This window comes from Panthera tigris, chromosome A1 (assembly GCF_018350195.1).
Source record: "Panthera tigris isolate Pti1 chromosome A1, P.tigris_Pti1_mat1.1, whole genome shotgun sequence".
NCBI lineage: Eukaryota > Metazoa > Chordata > Mammalia > Carnivora > Felidae > Panthera > Panthera tigris.
The window spans coordinates 113,360,036-113,384,747 of record NC_056660.1 but is presented as its reverse complement, the minus strand read 5'-3'; the positions used below and the strand labels follow the sequence as shown (position 1 = coordinate 113,384,747).

At 44.9% G+C, this 24,712-nt stretch overlaps 1 protein-coding gene across 2 annotated transcripts in view; it reads left to right on the top strand.

Annotated features, from left to right (window-relative positions):
* Positions 1–5,887: 5,887 nt before the first annotated feature.
* The window catches only part of SPOCK1 (SPARC (osteonectin), cwcv and kazal like domains proteoglycan 1), a 510,780-nt gene continuing 491,955 nt past the window's right edge, over positions 5,888–24,712 (top strand). The window contains exons 1-2 of one of the 2 annotated variants that reach the window (XM_042984416.1): positions 5,888–5,992; positions 6,641–6,826. In XM_042984416.1, coding sequence (XP_042840350.1) covers positions 6,641–6,826 — 186 coding nt within the window. In that variant the 5' untranslated portion in view covers positions 5,888–5,992. The remainder of the gene's footprint in view (positions 5,993–6,640; positions 6,827–24,712) is intronic. The other variant, XM_042984423.1, reaches the window with a different exon arrangement.

The following is a 24,712-nucleotide window of genomic DNA, read 5'->3' as shown; positions in this document are numbered from 1 at the left end:
GGAAACACAGAGGGCAGGGAGGAAGATGGCAGCCGTGGGGTTGAGTGCTGTGGTGGGTTGTGGGGGACCTTTGACATCAGATAGTACCTGGTTCAGATCCTGGCTCTACCATTTACTCACTGAGGGATCCTGGGTGAGTGGTAACATGACCCTGGGACTCATTGTCTCCATATGTGCAATGGGGCTTATCTTGGTGCCTATTTCTTAGGGGGTTGTTGTGAACATTATATTATATGCATATGCATTATATGCATTATATGCATATCAGCAAATGTTCCTAGTATTGTCACTCTCCTGGTTTTCTTCTCTGTGGTCAGGACTTTGGCCTCCTCTGCTTTGTCCTTGGGTAGCTGCTTGGCTACTAAGCTTTCCTGATGGTTGTTTTCATTTATTTCTGAGGTATTCATTTGCTTAAAATCGATTTCTCCCAAGCTGGATTGCCCATACCCCATGGCTCTGCATGACAGGGGGTGGTGGGGAGAAAGCAAGAAGGTATGTGTATGCGGTGGAAATGGCCATGGGGGTTGCAGAGAGATGGAGTGAGCCTGGCTCTGCTGAATACATATAATCAATAGGTGAAATCGACATCTTCGTAAAAGTTACAGGTCCTGCTGGGTGAGCTCTTTTCAGTGGTGCCAAGAATGCACCTATTTCATTTTTCCTCTTCTTGGGGCCGGGATAGATTCACCTTCAAACCACCTGAACAGCCTGGGAATAGAGTGGTCATCTCATCCCTCATTGTTCCCACCTTCCATCCATGGACTGTTTTAGGGTTAAGGTATTGACAAAAACCTGGGAGCTACTTTGCTTTTGAGAAGGGAAGGAAATAAATACATTGAGTCACAAGCATTCACTCATTCACTCAGTATTTATTGTGTACCTACTAGGTACCAGATGCTTGTTTTTAAAGTTTATTTAGAGGAGGTGGGGAGGGAAAGAGAATCCCAAGTAGTTTCCACATTGTCAGTGCAGAGCCTGATGCAGGGCTTGAACTCACGAACCCGTGAGATCATTACCTGAGCCAAAATCAAGAGTTGGAGGCTGACTGAGCCATCCAGGTGCCACCAGATGCTTTTTTAAGCACTGTGGGTTTAAAAGCAAATGAGACAGGCATGCCCAGACCCCTATGCTTTGAATGTCTGGTGGGAGATTGACATTGTACAGCTATGATGGGTGCAGGGAGGATGCTGGGGTCAGGAGAGCCTTTTCTGAGGACTTGGCATGAAGCTGCAGTCTGAATGGTGAGCAGGGGCTGGCCAGGAGAAGGGCAGGGAGGGAGGAGAGCATCTAGGCTGTAGGGAGCCCTCCCCAGATTAGCCCTGAAGTGGGGGGGGGGCAGGAGATAGGTGATCAGAGGGGGAGGAGGAGTGGGTTGTGTAGGACTGAAGGGCTGGCAGAATCCAAGCTCAGCTGGGTGGATAGGGAGTCATGGTTGGGTGCCTGATTGTCATCCTGGGAGCACGGATAGGTAAGGAGAGAGAAGAGGTCATGTTTGTACAGATACAGGATGACTTTGGTGCCTGTATGGAGAGTGAATCACACATCTCTAGTAGAGAGAAAGAGACCCTTGGAAGGGGCTCCATACAGTTTGGATGCAGGGTGGGTGGGGACTGGACTCTAGAGGTGTAGTAGTGGGTACAGTGGGTCTAACTGGAAATTCTGCAGAGGTAGACTTGATGGGTTGGTATATCACTGAAAGTGGGGGCTGTGGAGGAGGTTGGAATGAGACTGGCATTTGGGGTGGTGGTGGTTTTCCTGAGGTGGGGACATGGGCTGGGAGCAGGTTTAGTTAGGAGACATGGCTCAGGCATTCAGTTTTGGACACATGGAGTTCAAAGTGACAGTGAAACGGCCAAATGGGGATGCCATATAGGAGGTAGGTAGGAGTCTGCAGCTAAACATAAATCTGGGTTGATGACAGGGTGAGTATGGCAGGCACCTCTTTCATCCCATGGAGCCCAATGGGTGGTTCTTATCATAGCCAGCATAGCCTCACGGAGTGGGGGCTACACTTTGAACTTCCTACTACCAGATGCACCTTCCTCTCTTTCTGCGACCTTCAGCAATTCATCTAGCCTTTCTCTGCTCCCCTATCCTCAGCATAAAATGGTGATAGTTATGTCTGCTTCAGACTACCCAGTAGCATGTGTCTGAGGATTCATTAAACTGAAAATAAAACATGTGGGGCACTTTGGAAATAAGAACTATGTTAAAACAAGGAGTTATTATAGTTGTGCGCAAGCCAATGAAAAGCAGAAATACAGCCCCAAGGCCCAGTATTGATTTTGGTCCCGGGTACTTCCCGTAGCCGAATAAATCTGACATTTCTGCCCTCAAGTTCTGGCTGCACTGGTGGCAGGCCTCCAGCTTCCAGCCTCCTTGCCCCTGTTCCAAGGTTACGTCCTTTCTCGGCTCAGGCCAGATTCAGCACCCCCACACCTGCCCATGGTGCTCTGGCTGGCCTTCCCACCCCGGTGGGTGGTTACAGGGAAGGTTCCAGTTGTGAAGTTGGAGACTGGCCAAGAGCAGATGCCCTCCGATTAAACTGGGGACAGGCCCTGCTGGAAAAGCAGAGCTTGGATCTGTAGAACAAGGGATTTAAGGGCTACCAAAGGAAACATCTCTAGACAGAGTTTTCAAACTTAGAAATGCATTAAGGGTTTTGGAATTTGCTTCATGCATTCATTCATTCATTCATTCAGTCACTGGATAAATATTTAGGGAGTGCCCATTGAGTGTCAGGCTCTGAGATAAGCCTGGGGATACAGGAGTAAAAGGACGCTACGCATGTCCTTCTGGAATTAATATTTGGACTGGGAAAGAGAGAGACAAAGGAACTACATACTCTTTCGGGACAACCAGGTACAAGGATAGAGAGCAGTGATGTGGCTGGGCTGGGAAGGCCCTGTTTTAGAGGGGGTGACACGGAGCTGAGATCTGACAGCTAAGAAAGAGCTGACCTGAGACATGTGGGAAGCGTGCATTCCAAGTGAAGGACCTGGCCAGTGCCAAGTACCTGAGGTGAGAACATGCTTGGCACGTGTGCAAAACCATGACAACAAGTGTGGCTAGAATCCAGGGAATGAGAGGGAGGAAGAGGGGGCCAGATGGTACAGGGTTTTATCAGTCATGGGAAGGAGTTTGGATTTTTGTTTTAGTGTCATGGTGAGCCATTGAACGGTTCTTTTCAAGGGAGTGATTTCTGTTTGAAAGTGATTATCCTGAATGGATAATGGATTGGAGGGGAAAGGAAAGAATCAAGGCAACCACCCAAGAAGCCACTGCTGCCTTCCAGGTGAGAAGTAGTGGCTGTGTGGACCCATGGTGCCAGTGGAGGTGGACTGGGCAGGGTGCCGGGCAGTGGAAGTGGTAAGGTTGCTGATAGACAGGAGGTGAGGGGCGAAGGGAACGGAGGGACTGAAGATGCCTCCTATGTTTCTGACCCTGGCAGCCATGTGCACAGGGATACATTTATTGTGGTAGGGATCAGTCAGAGCACGGGTTCACAGAGGGAAATCTAGACTCCTGTTTTGACCTGGAAAAGTCTGTCATACCGATGGGGCATGTGGAGGAGATGTCAAGTAGGGCGTTGGACGTATAGCTGGAAGTCATCAGACACTTCTGGGCTAGAAATGCAAATGCAGAGTATCAGCACAGGACTGGATAGGAACACCCCGGGAAAGGATCTAGACAGAGCAGAGGGCCCAGGACTGAGCCCTGAAAATGACTGGTGGGAATGACCGGTGGGGAGCAGGAAAGTCAGCAGGCATGGTGCCACGAAAGCCTAAAGGAACCTCTCAGAGGCCAAGAACAGTAGGACTGAGGTCTCCCACTCATTTTGACGACTTGGAGGAGGTTGCTGATGGTGACAAGTCACTTCAGTTAGTCAGTGAGGATGAAAAGCACATAGAGTGGGTGGAAGAAAGAACTAGAGCTGAGGAGGCAGAAATGACATTTGGGGACAACTCTTTGGAGAAGTTTTGCTGTCAAATTGGGCAGAGAAATGGGGAAGTGGCTGCTTGGTTGGGTTTGTATGAAAGTAAGAAATGGTCTCTCCATCATTTGTAAACCTCTCTCCCACTCTGATACACCCAGGACATGATCCTGAAACACCGGAAGTATTTCCATGATAAAATCAACTGTGGATGACACACAGTCCCCAATATATAGCTGTGACTCCACTCCTTTCTCTCCCTTTCAAGAATGCTTCTAGGAATGTAAATCAGCCAGAATAATGTTGGGATAAGCATCTGCTACTTTTTAGGAACAATCATAATCCAACTTCTACACATCAAACTGCACAAGTAAATTATCTGCGGTGACCGCATCACAGCGGTTGAGAAATGTTGGCTGAGTGTGGTTCCAGTCCCTGGCTGGATGCCATTCATTCATTCGTTCATTCATTCATTCATCAAATGTTTTCTGAGCTCTCACTATGTGTCAGGAGCGTGGCTCTAGACAGTGGGAGCAGAGATGAACAAGCCAAACATGGCCTCCGTCCTCACATAGCTGCCTCGCTTGGAATAAGGGATTCCAAGTGCAGTAAGTTTAAGCTGGAGTTGTTGTGTTCTCAAGGAGAGCCTCTCTAGGGTCTTGGCCTGGTCCACAGGCTTAGCAAGAGTTACTCTGAAGAGATCAGGATGTATAAGCTGCAGGGGTGAATTAATAAGGCCCAAGTTGGGGGTGGGTGTGGACAATGGCCCAGGCAGAAATGAGCACCCAGTGCTGGAATCCTATCCCCACTGAGGTCTGTACCAAGACCAACTTGTCCAAGAACTCAGGGGAGGAGGAAGGTATGGCACCAGAGGCGGCCAGATCGGTGGTCAGGGGACAGATGTGCAGAGTCAGGAGGCTTCACCCATTGTTTGGTTTTCATCAGGAGAGCACCATGAAGGGTTTTAAGTGTGTGTGTTGAAGGAAGAGGGGTGTATCAGACTTGTTTTCAAAGAGCACTCAGGTGTCTGGGGAGTGGGGTGTGGTTGTACAAGAGAAAGGCAGCAGGTGAGTGTCACCTGTATGCAGACAGAGGACTGCGTTACTAACTTTCCAGCCCTTTTTGACCAGACGCCGCTGAGGATTTGGAAACGAGATTGGGGGGCTGGGGGCAGGTTAAGGCCGGCCTTACCGGTCTGTATCCTGTTCCTGAAGTCTGGTTTAGTTTTCCTCCTCTCCTTCCTCCCCTGGGGGAAAACCCAACAGGCTGGTGCGGGGGCCAGCTCTCAAGCAATGGGAACAGAAGCAGACCTGGGCTTCGGCTGCAGAACACCAAAGGATATGCTTAGGTCTAATGTGGGGATCCAGGGATGTAGAAATTTTAGAAATGGAGGCAGACGGACTGTTTTAAGGGCTTAACAGCAGTGGGCATGGTATGGGGCATGGGCGTGCAGAGACACGGGTGGGCACAGGACCAGGAATGAGAACGGGCAGTGCCGAAATTCACTCACCTCCCAGAGGCCCTCTCAAGGAACGCTGATTCAGCAAGTCTGGAGCACCGGCCAGGAATCCGCATTTTTAAGAAGCCCTTTCCTCCCCAGACCAAGGTGATTCTGACCTAGGTGGCCCGGCGACCCTCCTTTTGAGAATGCCTCTACGTTGCTTTCTTGGCCATGTGTCCTCAGTGCCCTCAGTAGCTTTCACCGGCTTGAGCCTGAAAGCTTATTTCGGCCCCGCGTTGAGCGGTGGATAAGCACTTCCCCTGCTGGCTGCCTGGCCAGGGCGGCGGGGCTAGCGGGCGGGCGGCACGGCAGCGCACGGCCGCCAGGGGTCGCCAGAGGCCTCGGCTCGAGCGCCCGGGCTCCTCCGCCCGTGGTCGCCGCGCCCGAGCGAGCTAGAGAGCGAGCGGAGCCAGAGCGCTGCGGGCTCACAAAGCGGCCGGACGCGCGGCGGCGGGTGGCAGGAGCGTAGGAGAGCGAGCCGGCGTATCAGCCTCCTCCGCGACCGCGCCACACGAGCTCCAGCAACTCGGACGCGGGGACCCGGGCCGGCCCCCACGGTACGTGCCCCGCGGAACCTCGCGCCCCAACTTGGCGTAGTTGGGACCTCCCTGCGACCACCGGGAGGCTGGCAGGGGCAGGGCCTGGGGGTATCTCCGCGGGACCTTCTTGCCGAGGCTACAGGGCGGACGAGGGATTACCGCCCCCCCCCCCCCCCCCCAGCTGCGGGTACCTCCTCCCTCCACCCCGTGCCCCGTTTGGCCAGAGCCTGGGCTGCTGCTCGGATCCCTGTTCTCCCCCCTCCCTACCCCGGAGCTCTGGGCACCGTCTGTGGGAGTGCGGCTTGCCGATCCAGGAATCCGCGTTTTTGGGGAGGGGTGCTGAAGAAGCCGATTCGAGAGTAGCGGTCCGTGGGGCACCCGGAGAATAGGCGACAGATATCCTCTGTAGTTTGGTAGCAGCCCCTAATTTGTGACGCAACCTCTTGATTTGTAACTAAGCCCCCCCATTCGTGAGAGGGCTCCCCGGCTCTCTCGATTCGCGACAGACGCCCCAGGTGTGCGAGGGATGACCCTTTTTTCCGCCGTGAGATTCCCCAGTCCCTACAGCCAGGGCGGGTCGCCGAGGCGCCGAGACCTCGGTGCACCGCGAGGGGCTCGCCTGGCCCTGCCCTCCGGCTCACGCCCCTGCGTGCCCCCTGCCCGCAGATGCCGGCGATCGCGGTGCTGGCGGCGGCGGCCGCGGCGTGGTGCTTCCTCCAGGTCGAGAGCCGGCACCTGGACGCGCTCGCCGGAGGCGCGGGCCCCAACAACGGCAATTTCCTAGACAATGACCAGTGGCTGAGCACCGTCTCCCAGTACGACCGGGACAAGTACTGGAACCGCTTTCGAGACGTGAGTACCGCTGCTGGCAGGCCCTGCGGGGTCGAGGAGCCTCTGTGAGAGGGGGGGGCTCTGAGGCGGGGAGGGGAGGGATGGGCGCAGACCTCTCACCGCAGCTTGTTGGCGGGGGGGGGGGGGGGGGGGGTTCCCAGGCTGCATCTTGCCAGAGAAGAACTTTAAAGAGAACTTCGAAGGCGTGATGCTGTTTGCCTGTTACCTGTGGTCCAGGTGTGTGTAATCGTAGGACCGGGGGAGATAACTCAGTACGCCTGGTAAGAACAGCAAGCAGCTTGGAGAGAGGCTCCCTAAGGTCCTCAATTCCCCTAACGTGGATGGTTGACTTTGCCGAGCCCCCTAGAGAACCTTCCTGGGGCAGCAGGGATTTGGACCATCTCTGGGCTGTGCCAGAAGAATCCCTGGTGCAGATGTTAGGTTTAGGGGTGAGCCCAGCTGATTTGTTCCAGGAGGATTGGAGGGTCGTGGCAACGGGCCTGAGAAAATGTGGATGGTGGTGCTGTGGAGGAGGTGTGGTGGTTTTGACCCTTGGAGTCTTTAGGGAAAGGGAGCAGGCCACTGATGGAGCTGGTCTTCTGCCCTGAAGATGAGCTTGGGTGGCAGAGGATTGCTCCTGTGGGGGGAGCCCTGGCAGGGGAGAAAGTTCCTCCTGGGCACCCACAGGCACATCTGCTGCCTGTTTCTTCCCCAAGGCTGGCTGTGGCTCCCCAGGTATGTCCCGGAGGATGCAGGACAAGAGGCACCTGGCACAGTCTTTCCAGCAGATGGCAACCCCCGGGTGCTGTGGGAGCTGCTTGCAGACAGCTCTTTCAAAGGCTGTCCCAGATGGTTGGGGCCATAGGCTTGCAGGGCACTGAGGAAGAACTTTTATGATCCTTGACATTAGCAATTCCTGCCCGTGAGAGAGAGGGACCCGCATTTCCGAGTCTCTGTTCTTCTTACAGGGTTCTTTCAGGCGGGAGATGTTTGGGAGTCACCATCCTTCACTGGATTTATCTTAGCCCCTGTCCTGGTCTTCCCAAACCCTCGAGGGGGGGAAAGCACGAGGAAATCCAGAGAATCCAGATAATTTCTTATACTTTCTAAAGAGCGCCTCTCCAGGCCCCGTTCCTGAGGAGCAGGCCTGCCCATAGCCTTGAGTGAGGGCTTACCCCTCCTCTCCCTCTTCGTCTTCCTCCTCTCTGTAGTTGGCTGTGGGCTGCTTTTCTTTGAAAGGTGCTTTCAAACACTTTCAGTGAACTTGGAGTTATTTTGAGCTTACTTAGGCAGCGGACTTCCTCTTTGCTTCTCCCAACCCTGAGATCCCTGGCACACCTCCCTGTGTCCCTGACCTGCTCTGTTAACCATCTTGCGTCCCCTTTCTGCTCAGCTCGGAGGAATCCTGCAGTGACTTTCTTTGCCTGAGGCTGAAAAGGATGCCAGAGTGCCCAAAGGGTGCCCCCAAAGAAGCATTCATTCATGGACTCAATAGGGTAGACATACTTTTGCTTTGTAAAATTTATTTTATCATTACATTTTGGGTAGAGTTGAGGGACAAGGCAGATGCTTCACCCTCCACGGCATGGAAGAATTGGGCCAGGTGCAGGGAAGGGACACCTTGCAGGTGCCTTGTTTTCCCTGGCCGCTCGGTCAAATTGAAAGCAGCTGTGCTCATTGGCCATTGGGGTGTGGAAAGGTTTACTGTGCTTTTGTGTCTGCTCAAGGTTTTCTAGTCTCATTGTATCATAAGCATGACATGATTCTTATCTCCCATCAGGCTTTAAATTTACAAAAGTTGAGCATTTCTTCATTTCTTATCTTTCTTGCAAATGGTGACATTTTTTATCCTTGGGTCAGTGTTGTCCCAAACCTGGGTGATCATGAAGCTTGCCTGGGATGTTTGTTAAATTACAACATGCAGATGCCTCTTCTGGAGAGTGTGATTCCATGCTTCCAGGATGACTGCTGGGAAACTATATTTTAAACATTCTAGGTAATTCTTAAGATGTTTAGGAGATACTATAGAGTGTGCCTTAAATAACGTAAAAATGTCCACAGTTTAATAAAAAGAGAGACGCTTTTGTGTTCAAATGCCATGCTTTTTTGTTTCTGGAGAATTTTAGGTGTTAATATTTTTACCAGAATATATTCTTTTAAAATGATATTTTAATCCAGTATACCATTAAAAACATCTAAAAATGTTTAAAAAAACACCTCCAAACTGGTGTTATTATCAACCTTTTTATGTGCTTCATGGTGCGGGTGGAGGGGGGCGGTGTCTGATGATACCAGTCAGGTGTGGTTCAGATATAATTTAATGCTATTAACCTCTTCAAAGTTGTGAAACTCAAACCAGCTACTCTTTTACTCCAAATCCAAGTATCTCCATTCGGTCATTTGCTTGGAGTAACTACAAAGCCTGTGTCCCCTGGGACCAGGGACTAAAAGGCTGCTTGCTTTAAAAACCAGATGTTCTGTGGACAAAGCCCCAGGGAACTGGGCACTTGCTCAGCCAGCCTGATTGTTTTTACAGAGCTACGTCTTGCTTAAGACTGACAAAGCTTAGCTTCTCTGCTAGTGTTTTTGTTGTTGGTTGAAGCCACTGATAACTTTGAGAGACTGTGTCCTGAGATTACTGTTATGATACTTGTCAATTTTTGAAAGTCACTGTGAAAGAAAATATCTTGCCTTTTCCTGGACTTATAACCTTTTTGCACTTTGGGGACAGAGATTTAGAAGTGATTTTTGAACTTGTGAAACTGAAAACTAAGGGCTCCTTTCAGAGTTGATGATACCCATTGGTTGGTGTTCTTGGGCTAACTTTGAAATGGAAATGATGGCAGGCTGTGTGCTCCATGCTCCCTAGCCTATTGAGTGTGCTGTGACATTGCCAGTGATTGCTTGATAGCCACTACTTATCACTTGGAAGTCGTCCTATTGTTCTAGGTACACACATAATAACTGTATCCTTCTTTACAGAAATACATCTTTCACAACTGCTCCATGGCTTGTCTCCTGGAGTGATGGATTCAGGAGAAATAGGACACTGTTTAGATGTTAGGAGATGTTTGTTCCTAAATGTATTGATGGTCTGTTAGTTTGATTATCGTTATTTTTTAAAGATCAGCAGTTGGGATGTTTTGGTCCAATGGAAACTCAGACTTTTGCATAAATACAGTATTAAGAAGGAGAAGAAGGGGCTCCTGGGTGGCTCAGTCTGTTAAGCGTCTGACTTCGGCTCAGGTCATGATCTCATAGTCTGTGAGTTCGAGCCCCGTGTCAGGCTCTGGGCTGATAGCTCAGAGCCTGGAGCCTGCTTCGGATTCTGTGTCTCCCTCTCACTCTGACCCTCTCCTATTCATGCTCTGTCTCTCTCTATCTCAAAAATAAATAAACGTTTAAAAAAAAAAAAAGAAGGAGAAGATGAAGAAGGTAGATGTTTGTGTCTAGTTGTATGATAATTTCCAGCTTCCTATTGTCATGCATTTAACTTCTCTGTGGTTTGAGACTGAGGGGTCAAGATGTTAGAATCATTCCCTGGATTAAAAAAAAAATTATTTTAGAGATAGAGTGTGTGTGAGTGGAGGAGAGGGGTGGAGGGAGAGGGAGAGAGAGGGAGAATATCCCAAGTAGGCTCCATGCTCATTGTAGAGCTGGATGCAGGGCTCAATCCCGCGACCCTGGGATCATGACGTGAGCCGAAATCAAGAGTTGGATGCTCAACCGACTGAGTCACCCAAGCACCTCTCTGGATTTTTCCTCATTGCGATTTGGCTTTCCATAGTCATTCCTGCAAGGAAATTTTCCTCTTGTCATTCTTACATTCATTTGCACATTCATTCCAACCCATATTTAACTGTCTAGTGTGTGCGAGGCAGTGGGCTGTAAGGGTGAACATGATAAATAAGGTGGTTTCTTCTCTCAGTAACCTCTTGTTCACTGGAGGAAATCCTTTACCTTATGCTTTCATGCATTTCTCTCTTTAAGTTTTTTCTTATAAAGGTAATATGTTCTGGTTGTAATTAAAAAATTAAGACATTGCAGAAATAGGTGATACCTAACATTAACCAAGCATTTAGTGTGCCAGACATTGTTTAGGGTACTTTACATGTATTTTCTCATTTAATATTCATAAAAATTCTAGAAGTACAGTTCTTATCGACCATTCACTAAAAGATTAAGGCTCTTGTCCCAAGTTACAGAGCTAGGCTGTAGAGGAGCCTGGCCTGGACCCAGGTAGTCTGATTCCAGTTTCTTACTGTGCATGCAGTCAATTCAGACTGGAATGGACTTAGGGTGTGAGCCTCCATTGATAGGACATGGTAAGTCTTTCCAATTTTATGTCTGAGGACAGTCAGTGAAGAACCTTAGTTTGACACAAAGAAGAATGGAAGCCAGGTAGATACAACTTATTGTAGGGGTTACATTAGGGCTTATCTTCTGCTAATAACGAGCTTCTTATTTGATTAAAATAATATTGTTGCTTACACCAAACATGACATTTTCTTTCTTTTGCATACATGAAACTAGACTTGACATTTAACTCCAGGATAATTACCTTGGGCAGGCCTGAAGAATCAGAAATGTTGCCTTGGCTGGCATTTATCTTATTCCGAAGTGACCTGAGTTTGTAATTCTAATGAGACCACAAGGACCGGCCTGAATTCTTTTTCCTTTGGTGCACACTCTATGGGATTTGATGGTCTCCGTAGCAGAACTGGGGTGCCAGTGAGCATCTGATCTGCTCATTTGATTTTAACATCTCATCTGTAAGGAGTCTCAAGGGCAAACGGGGCTTATTGATAGAATAGTAGCTGGCTCAGTCAGTGGAGTTGGTGAGAAGAGAGGTGGTGTGGCTTAGTGGATCAGTCATTAATCTGTCACCACAGAAACTTGGCTTGTAATAGAGAGTAGCAGAAAATCATTTTGATTAAACAGGTTCAAGGAGACTTAAATGAGTTTGTGATCCTCTCTTTAATGAACCCACTATCTTAAATCCCCTGTACTAAATGACCACTGATAGAAATAATTATTTCACAGGAATCATGGTAAAGTGATGGTTTGGAAGTCCGTAAGCCTGAGACCATTCCTGTGTTTTCTCTCCTTATCTTCAGTTTGTCCTTGCCAGAGAAAACCTAGTTCTTGCCTGGCAAGGATAGTGGAGCTTCTTCACCCAGTTGACCTTCCTAGGTTGACTTCCCCTGCCTCTCCTAGTCCTTTCCCAGTCCTGCCCTGCAGGACTGCAGCTGAACTGGATTGCCGAGAGGTTAAGTCCTCTCCAAATGCTGATGAGATTATTTTCAAAAGCAAGAAGTGGTCCCAAATGGATCTTCAGGCCTTTATTACTCCCCTAGAGGAGTAGGACCTAATCATTAGGTCAACTATTTTACCTTGCTTGGAGAGACAAAGTAATGTTAGCAATTATATATTTTTGTAATAAATCATGTGTTATTTCCTTAATGTGTTTCAGACCAAACACATCTCAGTATCTAAATTTGAACACTTTCAAGGTGACTCATTTTACTTTTCTTTTGGTGAGGTGACTATAAATGTTCCTTAGGAAATTCCTCAGACCCAAGTTCAGAGTTGATCTCATCTCCCCAGATGAGATAACTACATATAAAATATATTTTCTGTTAAGAGATTAAATAATTTGCCCAAGGTTACAAGTATTTTCTCACCATATTTCATTTAATAGAAGGTGCCGTCACTTTTAAGATGTAGCATTTATGTGTACTTCTAAGAAGACAGTGCCCAGAATGAAGAATTCGGTAGACCCTTGGATAAAGCTAAGAGCCCAGAGGTCTACCTGCTCAGTGTAAAAGGTAAATGAGAAATGAACCCACCATGCAGAAAAAGGACCATAGCAAGGTGATTTGCAGGTTTTCCCTTGGAACTGGTGGATGGAGGGGAAAAAAAAATATGCCTCTGGCAATTCACAGTCTGACTCTTGTAGAGTTTCTTGTCTGAATTCATTCAACCACATGGCCTCTCCAAATCTTCGTTAATTAAATCTAAGGTGGTCAAATTGTCCTTTCTGAATCCCTGACTGCATTTGTTAAGTGGGGATAATAACACTCTTATTGGTGAGGACTCTAGATTTTAAGTGACTGAAATCTAGTTGAAGCTGGCTTAATTGGAAAGGAAAACTTACTTACCTATGTAACTGAAGAGTCTACTGATAAACATGGCTTTAGATAAGGTTGAATCCAGAGACTCAGGTTATATCATAGGACTTGGATGTGTGTGTCAATCAGTTTTCTCTCCCCTCACCCCGTAGTCTTTGGGCTTTCTTTTCCCTATTTTGGTTTTTTTCTCAGGCTAATGAATTCCATAATTAGTGGTGGTGGCTCATAGCAACTACAAATTTATATCATCGGACGGTTTTTATGTCTGAGCAAAATTCCCAGAATCGAGACTCATCAGATTCACCTATTGTATATACTTATCCCCCATCAGTCACTCTGGACAATTGGGGAGAATGTGCTGATTGTCCGGGACTGGGACCTGGGGATAAAGTGATGGTGAGGGCTCCATTGAATCACATAGTGACAGGGAGGGTTGAGAGGTAGCTCCTTAAGGGGAAGTGGATGTCCACTATGTTGACCAGCCTTCCAGGGTTGGCGTGAAGAGTTTAACTGGCTAATGCATGTGAAGCGCTTAGCACAGTGTCTGGTGTCATCATAAATGCTGAGCAGATGGAGGCTATTATTTTTATTAATATTAACAACTCCTACAGCACTTTATTATTCCTCAATTTATAGTTTGATTTGTTTATATTTTAGCTGTTTAAGTCGTCGGATGCTTCCTGAAGAAAGAGCCTGAGTCTTATTATGCGTGGCACAGAATAGGTAGTGAGTAAGCATTGTGTTGACTTGAATTTTCCTAAGCATGACTCCTGATACATCCCTGGGGAAAGAAAGCCTATAAGAGAATTATAGACGTGTGCTTTTATAGTTTTTGATAGGCAGAAATTATATATCAGGCACAGATTGAAAAGTAGTGTTTTGAGGGACCTAATCTCTATCTCTAAGCTGGGACCTTACAACTTTATAAACCCTTTCAGGAGGCACTGTGGTATAGAGCTTGGTGTCCCTGGACCTTTGCTTTTAAGCTCCTCACAGAAGATTGCTCAGTGAGTGTTGGAATGAATTTGAGTAAATGAATGCATGAATGAATGAATGAGTGAATTATCCTGGACCAGGATTCTCCACACTTGCAGGATGGGGACAAGTAGTTCTTTGCAGAAGGGCCCAGCAGAAGGCTGGGCCCAGTAGGTCAGCTAGCTTTGGACACGTGTCTCTCTTTCTTTTAGTAACTGATAGTGGTTGTGGATACCAACAGGTGGGGGTGCTGTTGAGAATCCTGGGGAACCTCACAGGGAGACCGAACCCCCACACAGTCTGGGCACAGTTTCTGAATCTGTGAAAAGCTCTTTGAGCCTGAGTCCTGTCATGGTGAAGAGCCCACTTTTGACCTGAGCTCACCTTGCAGTCTTGCCAAGTATAAGCTTGGGTCTTTGGCCAGAGCTGCCCTTTCCTTATCTATACAAGTAGAGCAGTCATAGCTTCTTGGTGCCGCTTGGGGGAGGATAAGTAAGATCATGATGCAAAGTAGGTGCTCGTGCTCTTTGAGTGGCTGGTATACCTGCTCTTCTGATTTGCTTTCCGAAGGTCACTTCTCTTGTGCCCTGTGAGTGTGAGTGAATTGTTGGCACATGGCTTCAGATGTTGTTTTCTGTCTCATGTCTTAGGGAAATGTTGGGGCCATTTCTTCTATTATCCTTGACCTTATCTACCTTCCTTGCCCCTTGGGATGGCTGTGTGAGGTTCCATGTGGTTCTCTGTTAATTTCCTTCCAGTTGCAGCTCCTGGCACAGAACACCTTCCCATTATGTTTCACATCATCACCAGACTTCCTGAAGCTGGCAGCTCCTCCTGATGTATCTGAGAGGGGCTTTGTGCCCAGCTGTGCCTGAAATCCTAGTTCTGTGAAGGGCTCCCCAGGGAGCTCTGTTCTGCTGGCTAAGCTCTAATTGGTATCCCTTTTAACGGTAAACTCTGATCCAGTTGCCTGTAGCCCATCTCAAAAGGTATAAACCATCTTGTGCTCCAGAGTGATCCAGGCTGGCTTGGGGGAAGATGGAGTTCCGCATTACTGTCCTTGAGGAAATTCCTGCAGGGTCTAGCAAATGCTTCTGTTTGGTGTTCAGGAGTCCCCAAGCTCCTGGTTTGACTTTAGAACCAAGAGGAAAGTACTCATAGGGTTGGCCAGGCCTTTGTTACTTCACTTCTCCAGTGTAGCTCTTCAGTTCTAGATGATGACAGGCTCTCAGAGGACCTGTAATTCACTAAAGGCAAAGCAGGTTGGCTCTGGTTGAGGGAAACCCAAACAATAAAAAATAGCCAATGCAGAGCATGGTGTACCCTCCTGCAGACATGGTTTGTACCCTCCTGGGATTTACCATCTAGTGTGGCAAACAGGTAAATCATCACAAAATCACCATTCGGGTACAGTAGCCAAAAGTGCTATCAGGTAGAGAGGCACAGATGCCTTGAGACTGTGTAAAGGGGAGGGGGGGGAGCTAATCAACTCTTTTGGTCAGGGAATGCATCCCTGAGAAAGCCATTGGAGCTGCTAGGTGGCGGATGACAGGAGTGAGCCAGGTGAGGAGAAGAGGTGGTTGTATTCGGGGTATCCTGTGGCGAGAGCAAGTCCAAAGATCCTGAAGTGGGAAGACACTGATGTGTTTCCATTAGACACGTTTGCCCTGGGATTCTGTTAAGCAGCAAGCTCTCCCCTAGTTGATTTAAAAATCGCACTTTACACGTTTTCAGTTTAACACATATTTTGGGGGCAGGGGAATGAGTCAAGTGACAAGTGTGGTGTACAGATGGGCCAATCCCTTGGAAGGATGGCCTGTTCGTTTGTCCCCCCTCTCTGTTGGCTTTGATAGCCATCTCTGCTGTGTCAGATCCCTCACTTTGCCTCCCCCTTTGCAGAAAGTACCTCTTTCTCTTTTAGTGTTTGTGGCCATGTGCTTCTCCTTCCCTTGGTGGTCCAGTGTTCTGGGCTGTGGCACTCCAGTAACTGCTGCTGCTCTTTAGAAATAAAGGCACCCTGGAATTTCTGGATGGGGTGATGATTTGTGAAGTATTTATTTCAACAACGAGACTGGTTTATATGAGCTGGTCCTTGTTCCTCTCCCCATTTCCTTCCCATGTTACCATTGCTGAGAACAAAGTGGGTGCCAGGCTTGGAGGCCAAGGATGAAAACCAAGATTTCCACCCTCAAGGGTCACAGTTTAGGGGGAGAGACGGACACGCATGTGCTTCTTTTAGCCCCATGTCAGAGTGCTGAGTGGTGTGGGGCATTTCATAGCCCCTGCTTCTGGGTCCTCCCAGGTCTATGACAGACATGACAATAAAGGTTTCTTTCTAGGGAGGTAAAAATGAGTTACTGGAGATTCTTCTGGAAGGATAATATTAAAGTCCACATCCACTTGATTGGGCTGCTCTTCTTAGGATCCTATACGAATACGTCCCTCAAGAGACTCTCTCTCTTGATCTTTTAAATTTTTTTTTTTTATTTGGCGTACTGGGAAAGGGAGGAAGGAAGGACGTCTTATACGACTGTTTGTAATAATTTGCGAACTCTTCCTGTGTGATCTGCAACACGTCACACTACAGAGGGCACTGTCAACATTCCCCAGCATTATTATGTGGTGGGTGAACAGGCATTTATGCAAAGTCCGTTGATGCCTGTGATTGGAGCAGGGAAGCAGAACTTCCTGCGGGCATTCCAGGCAGTCTTTGTGCAGATAAAACATAGAGAAAACAACTATCCAGAGACTATAAGCCTCCCCTTTTCTGTTTTAGCTCTCTCCTTTCTCTGCCACCATTCATTTAAATTCAAATCAGTTTATATATAGTGTAGTATTGATTTCAGGAGTAGGGCCCCGTAGAATCCATACAACACCTAGTGCTCATCCCAACAAGTTCCCTCCTTAATGCCTATTGGCCATTTAGCCACCCCACCCCTCCCCATGACCCAACACCCCTCCAGCAACCCTCAGTTTGTTCTCTGTATTTAAGAGTCTCTTATGGTTTGCCTCCGTCTCTGTTTTTATCTTATTTTTCCTTCCCTTCACCCATGTTCATCTGTTGTTTCTTAAATCCCACATATGAGTGAAATCATATGAGATTTGTCTTTCTCTGCCTGACTTACTTTGCTTAGCATAATACCCTCTAGTTCCAACCATGTAGTTGCAAATTCTGTCCCACCCTTTAGATGGAATTGCTGTAACTCTGCTCTAAAAAAGGCCAGGCCAAGTTATAGGTGACTAGGCATGGCCAAGGCAAAAGGAGGAAATGCCTTTCAGACTCCCATCTTCATAATCTTGAAACATCGCCACTGGTCTTGTTTAAAAGGTAGATTTCAGCCTCCCCAGTCCAGAGCATAGTCTTCAGTAGGTCAAAGGTGACACCTAGGAAGCTGCATTTTACATAGGCAGAGCAGATAATTGTGAGGCAGGTAATTTTCAGGCTGTATTTCTAGAAAAAATCCTGGAGAGTTATTATGTATCCTAAATACCCAACACCAAGGGATCCAATGAATAATAAAATTTTAGACAAAATGAGCATTTTGTCCAATAGTAAATGACTGTGAGTGCCATATTTTCCCCGTAGGCCAACAGGGCTACTGTTGATTCCAGTAGAAAGAAGGGTTTTGCTTTTCATTGTGTATATCTCCATAGATCTCAGTGGCAGTCATTGTTATGAGGTGCTCTGGGAGTGGGATAACAATGGACTCGATTGGCTTCTAGGGACACGTGTGCTTGTGAGCATGGTGAAATTGACCCGGGGCCTTCTAACATGATAAAGTCCTAGGGATCCTCTCAATAAATCTTAATATCTCTAAAGGAGCCTGAACCCAGCCAGTGCTGGGCTAACTTTGTATCTTCTCTAGCAGAATTGATAGGTTTTGTGCACACTGAAGGAAACTGACTCTGACATTGACTTTAGTGTACAGAGAAATGAGTATTGAAGCTTAAGTGGTGCTAAGAGTATGTAATAAGGAATGGTGGATATTACACAGAATATCTACTTTCACAGAGGTGTGATTTTGCGCATGGGGTTGTAGATACTGGTTGGTGGAAGCACAGAGAAGGTCTGAGGGATGTGGGTCGGAGAGTGATACTCCTTGCAGCTCTCTTTTTGGTGTATTAATTTTTTTGATGATTTGGACAGATAATTTTGGAAAGATCAGAGGACTCCAAAAGCAAAGACTCATTAAAGGTGAGAACATTTTTGAGGATCATCAGGACATGGTAGCACTCCTTGTTCTAAAGCCATTGCACTGCCCACTGAACAACCTCTCAAACTTTGCTTTACCCTGTGTTACTGAATTTCTTCTAATTAATGTACCTAAAACTGATGAATGGATAAATAAGATGTTGTTTGTATATATAATGGAATACTACTTGGCAATGAGAAAGAATGAAATTTGGCCATTTGCAGTAACGTGGATGGAACTGGAGGGTATTATGCTAAGTGAAATAAGACAGTCAGAGAGAGACAGATAAATGTTTTCACTCATAATGTGGATCTTGAGAAACTTAACAGAAGGCCATCGGGGAGGGGAAGGGGAAACAAAGTTACAGAGAGGGAAGGAGGCAAACCATAAGAGACTCTTAAATACTGAGAACAAACTGAGGGTTGATGGGGGGGTGAGTAGAGGGGAAAGTGGGTGATGGACATGGAGGAGGGCACTTGTTGGGATGAGCCCTGGGTGTTGTATGGAAGCCAATTTGAAAATAAATTTTATATTTAAAAAAACCCATTGCCAAGAAGGAGAAAATTGTTAACAGATGATAAATGAATAGATTTATGTGGCTACTTGGGGTCTTTCCATAGCCCCAATGTTAAGGGACCGTTGGGTAGTTTCCATGTCTTTTTATGCTCATTGGATATGATGATTCTTTTGTGACATTGGTGGGTTTGGTTGGCTGGTTGGTGTCCAGAACTTTAATTAGGCTAAGGTGTCATTTCCTGTCTCAATCAGCTACTTTTGCTTTGAGTCTGGATCTGGTCTACAACCTTTGACCAGCTGACTTGAATAAGACCTATGCCATTTTCAATGAATGAGAGAATAAAAATGTTATACCTGGTAAAGATAAATTGTGTGATTTTTCTTTATGTGACAGAATTGATGGTATAAAATTTTTTCTTACCTCAGAAAGACCTTTACATATGTTTTTAAAAATGCTTTGTTTCTCTCCATGGTCATCCTGGACCTAGATCCTTGCCTTTCTAGTAACCAGATCCTGGTACACAGATTCAGTAGTTGTGTTTGGTCACGTATTCATATATTCCTACCGGAGATACTTACTGGCCAGGGTGTTACGTACTTGACACTGTGCTGGCTATTTAGGATGTAGCAGGGAGTGAAAAAAAGCTGATTCCTGTCCTCTGGAATCTGCAGGTTCCTTGTCTGAGATAAAGTGAAGACGAAGGGGTGCTTGTCATCTGGGGACCTATTGGGGGTTGTTGTGCAAAGGAAAAGGCCTGGCCTACAAAGGAACCAGAGCAGTCCTGGCAAGCTGGACATCTGGAGGCATCGTTACCTGAGCCATGTCTCTCTGTGGAAAAGTAGCATAAGCCTTCATCTGTGAATCTGTCTAGAGGTCAGGCCATGTCAGCCTATCTGACTGACACACATGGGTTGCCTCTGCTCTTTTGCCTAAGTTGAGGAACCCGGGCAGTGCCAGCAGAAGGGTGCTAGTTGGTACAGTTGAGGTGGAGCATTTAGATGAGACAGGACTTGATGTGTATGAATGCTGAAGTGTGGTGTTTCGCCTTGTCTGTCCTGTAGGTAAAGGTCTGGCTTGGTAGGGAGTATGTTTCATTGGAGTATAACATACTTCCAGCAAAAGTGCCAATCGTGCGTGTACTACTGCTTGGTGTACTTTCATAAAGTGAACACACTTACACAACCATCAACCAGGTCAACAGACAGAACATTATCAGCATCTGAACAGTCTGTTTTGTGTTCCTTGCTGTCATGGCCTGTCCCTGTCTAGCTGAGAACACTCCTGACTTGTAACTCTATAGACTAGTTCTGTCTGTTTTTATACTTTTATAACGGAGTTCTATTTTTTTTGCCTGGCTGCTTTTGCCCAACATCACATTTGTGATACACCGTGTGTCATTCTGCTTTGTTATTCTCATCGCTGTGTGAATATTCCATAATTTATATGTTTTATTGTTTTTTAAGTATTTAATTCCAGTAGAGTTAACATACGGTGTTATATTAGTTTCAGGTGTACAGTATTTAGCACCTCTGTACCTTTTACTCAGTGCTTATAAAGATGTGTGTGCTCTCCGTCCACTTAACCTGCTTCACCCCCCCCCCCCCCCCCCCGCCCCACCATCTGCCCTCTGGTAACCATCACTTTGTTCTCCGTAGTTAAAAGTCTGTTTTTCAGTTTGTCATTGTTTTCTTTCTTTGTTTTGTTTCTTAAATTCCACATATGAATGAAATCATATTGTGTTTGTCTTTCTCTGACTTACATCACTCAGAATTATAACCAATAGATTCATCCTTGTTGCAACTGGCAAAATGCCTTTCTGTTTTATGGCTAAGTGTTAATTCATTCCACATCTTCTTTATTCCTTCATCTGCCAGCAGACACTTGGATGGCTTGATAATTTGGCTATTGTCAATGCTGCAATAAACACAGGGGTGCCTCTATCTTTTCAAATTAGTGTTTTTGATTTCTTCGGGTAAGAACTCAGTAGAATTGCTAGATCATATGGAAATTGGATTTTGAAATTTTTGAGGAACCTCACTACTGTCTTCCACAGTGGCTGCACCAGTTTGCACTCCCACTAACTGTGCATGAGGGAGGGTTCCTTTTTCTCCACATCCTCACCAACACTTGGTGTTTCTGATTTTTGCCATTCTGGCAAATGTGAGGCGGTAACTCATCATGGTTTTGATTTGCATTTCCCTGATGGTGAGTGATGTTGAGCATTTTTTCATGTGTCCTGTTAACCATCTGTATATCTTTTTTAGAGAGATGTCTGTTTATGTCTTCTTCCCATTTTTAAAAATTGGATTATTTGTGTTTATGTTGAGTTGTACAAATTGTTTACATATTTTGGATACTAACCATTTATACGATATGTCATTTGTAAATATCTTCTCCATTAAGTAGGTTGCCTGTTTTGTTGTTTCCTTTGCTGTGCAGAAGCCTTTTATTTTGGTGTAGTCCCAATAGTTTATTTTTGCTTTTATTTCCCTTGCCTCAGGAAACATATCTAGAAATGTTATTATAGCCATTGTCAGAGAAATTACTGCCTGTATTTTTTTGCAGAATTTTTATGGTTTCAGGTCTCACATTTAGGTACTTAATCCACTTTGAGTTTATTTTGTGTATGGTGTAAGAAAGTGGTTTAGTTTCATTTTTTTGTGTTTAGTTGTCCAGTTTTCCAACACCATTTGTTGAAGAGACTGTCTTTTCCCCCATTGCATATTCTTGCCTCCTTTGTCGAAGATTAATTGGCCATATAATCATGGGCTCATTTCTGGGCTATCTGTTCTGTTCTATGGACCTATGTGTCTATTTTTGTGCCAGTACCATACTGTTTTGATTACTGTAGCTTTGTAGTATATCTTAAAGTCTGGGATTATAATACTTCTAGCTTCTTATTTTTTCATATTGCTTTGGTTATTTGGGGTATTTTGTGGTTCCATACAGATTTTAGGATTGTTTGTTCTAGTTCTTTGAAAAATGTTGTCATTTTGATAGAGGTTGCATTAAATACGTAGTTTGCTTTGGTAGTATAGACTTTTTAACAGTACTTTTTCTCCCAAACCATGAGCACGCTATATCTTTCCATTTGTTGATTTCATCTTCATTTTCTTTCATCAGCATTTTAAAGTTTTCAGAGTACAGATCTTTCACCTCCGTGGTTAAGTTTATTCTTAGGTATTTCATTATTTGTGGTACAATTGTAGATGGTATTGTTTTGTTAATTTCTTCTACTCTTTCATTATAATTGTATATAATGCAGTAAATTTCTGTATATTGATTTTGTATCCTCTGACTTTACTGAATTCATTTATCAATTCTAGTAGTTTTTTGGTGAAGTCTTTAGGATTTTCTGTATATAGTATCCTGTCCTCTGTAAATTGTGAAAGTTTTAGTTCTTTCCTACCAATTTTGATGTGTTTTATTTATTTTTCTTATCTGACAGTTGTGGCTATGACTTCCGGTACTATGTTGAATAAAAGTGGTGAGAATGGACTTCCTTGTCTTGTTCCTGACCTTAGGGGAAAGGCCATCAGTTTTTCATCATTGAGTATGATGGTGATTGTGGGTTTTTCATAGATGGCCTTTATTATCTTGAGTTAGGTTTCTTCTAAATGTTTACTACTTTGTTGAGGGTTTTTATCATGAGTGGGTGTCGTACTTTGTCAAATGCTTTTTCTGCATCTGTTGAAATGATTGTATGGTTTTTATCCTTTTTCTTTTTCATGTGATGTATCATGTTGATTAATTTACAAGTATTGAACCATTCTTGCCCCCAGGAATAAATCGTACTCAATCATGGTGCATGATTTATTAAAATGTATTGTTGAATTAAGTTTGCTGTTATTTTTTTGAGGATTTCTGTATCTATATTCATCAGGGATATTGGTCTATAGTTCTCTTCTTTTGTAGTTTTCTCTACCTGGTTTTGTATCAGGGAATGCTGGCCATATAGAATGAAATATGAAGCTTTCTCTCCTCTTCAGGTTTTCTTGGAATAGTTTGAGAAGAATGGGTATTAATTTTACTTTAAATGTTTGGTAGAATTAACCTGTAAAGCAATGTGGTTCTGGACTTTTGGGAGTTTTTTGATTAATGATTTAATTTTATTGTTGGTAATTGGTCTGTTGAAATTTTCTATTTCTTTCTCCTTCACTTTTGGGATGTTTTATGTTTCTGGGGATTCATCCATTTCTTCTAGGTTGCCCAATTTGTTGCCATATAATTTTTCATAATCTCTTATAATCCTTATTTCTGTTGTGTCAGTTGTTATTTCACTTTAATTTTTCACTTTGAGTCTTCAGGTTTTTTTTTTTTTTTTTCTTAATATAACTAAGGCTTATCAATTTTGTTGATCTTTATTTTAAGGACTAGCTCCTGGTTTCATTGATATGTTGTTTTTTTTGTTTCTATTTTATTTCTGCTCTCATTTTCACTACTTCCTTCCTTGTACTGTTTTGGGGTTTGTTCTTCTTTTTCTACCTCCTTTAGGTGTAAGGTTGGGTTGTTTATTTGAGCTTTTTCTTCTTGAGATAGGCCTGTATTGCTATAAACATCCCTCTTACAACAGCTTTTGTTGCATCTCAAAGATTTTTGGATCACTCTGTTGTCATTTTCATTGGTCTCCATGTATTTTTTATTTCCTCTTTGATTTCTTGGTTGACTCCTTCATTGTTTAATAGTATGTTATTTAACTTCCATGCATTTGTGCTCATTCCTGATTTTTTCTTGTGTTTGATTTGTAATTTCATAGCATTGCGGTCAGAGAGATACCTGATATGACTTAAGGCTTTTAGAATTTGTTGAGAGTCGTTTTGTGGCCTAATATGTGATCTGTTCTTGAGAATGTTCCATGTGCCCTTGAAAAAAATACGTACTCTGCTGTTTTAGGATGAAATGTTCTGAATAATATGTTAGATCCATCTGGTCCAGTATGTCATTGAAAGCCACTGTTTGCGTATTTATTTCCTGTTTGGATGATCTATCCATTGATGTAAATGGGGGTGTTGAAGTCTGCTGTTATTGTATTACTATTGATTACTTCCTTTATGCTTGTTACTAGTTTCTTTATGTATTTAGTGCTTCCATTTTGGGTGCATAAATATTTACAATTGTTAGATCTTGTTGGATTGTTTCCTTTATGATTATATAGTGTGGTTCTTTGTCTCTTGTTACATTCTTTGTTTTAAAGTTTTTTTCTTTTCTTTCCCCCCCCCCCCCAATATCAGTAGTGCTACCCTGGCTTTCTTTTCACTTCCCTTCACCTTCAATCTGTATTTGTCTTTAGGTCTGAAATAAGTCTCTTGTAGGCATCATATGGATGGGTCTTGGTTTTTGTATCCATTCCATCACCCTGTGTCTTTAGTCCTTTAATATTCAGAGTAATAATTGATACGTATGTACTTACTTTTGGTTTATGGGTGTTTTTGTAGTTCTTCTCTGTTCCTTTCTTCTCTCAGGTTTGTTGGCATTCTTTAGTGATATCCTTGGATTCTTTTCCCTATTTAATTTTTTAATTTTTTTAATGTTTATTTATTTTGGGGGGTGGAAGGGCAGATAGATGGAGAGAGAGCATCCCAGGCAGGCTCCATGCTGTCAGTGCAGAGCTTGACATGGACCTCGATCTCAAACTGTGAAATCATGACCTGAGCTGAAATCAAGACTCAGATGCTCAACCAACTGAGTCACCCAGGTGCTCTCCTTTCTCTCTTTTCTAAAAATTTTAATTTCAATATAGTTAATATACACTGTTAAATTATTTTCAGGTGTACAATATAGTGATTCATTAATTCTGTATATTATTCTGTGCTCATCAGGATACGTGTACTCTATTTTTTTTTTTTTAATTTTTTTTTAACGTTTTTTATTTATTTTTGAGACAGAGAGACAGAGCATGAACGGGGGAGGGGCAGAGAGAGAGGGAGACACAGAATCGGAAGCAGGCTCCAGGCTCTGAGCCATCAGCCCAGAGCCCGACACGGGGCTCGAACTCACAGACTGCGAGATCGTGACCTGAGCTGAAGTCGGGACGCTTAACCGACTGAGCCACCCAGGCACCCCGATACGTGTACTCTTAATCCCCTTCACC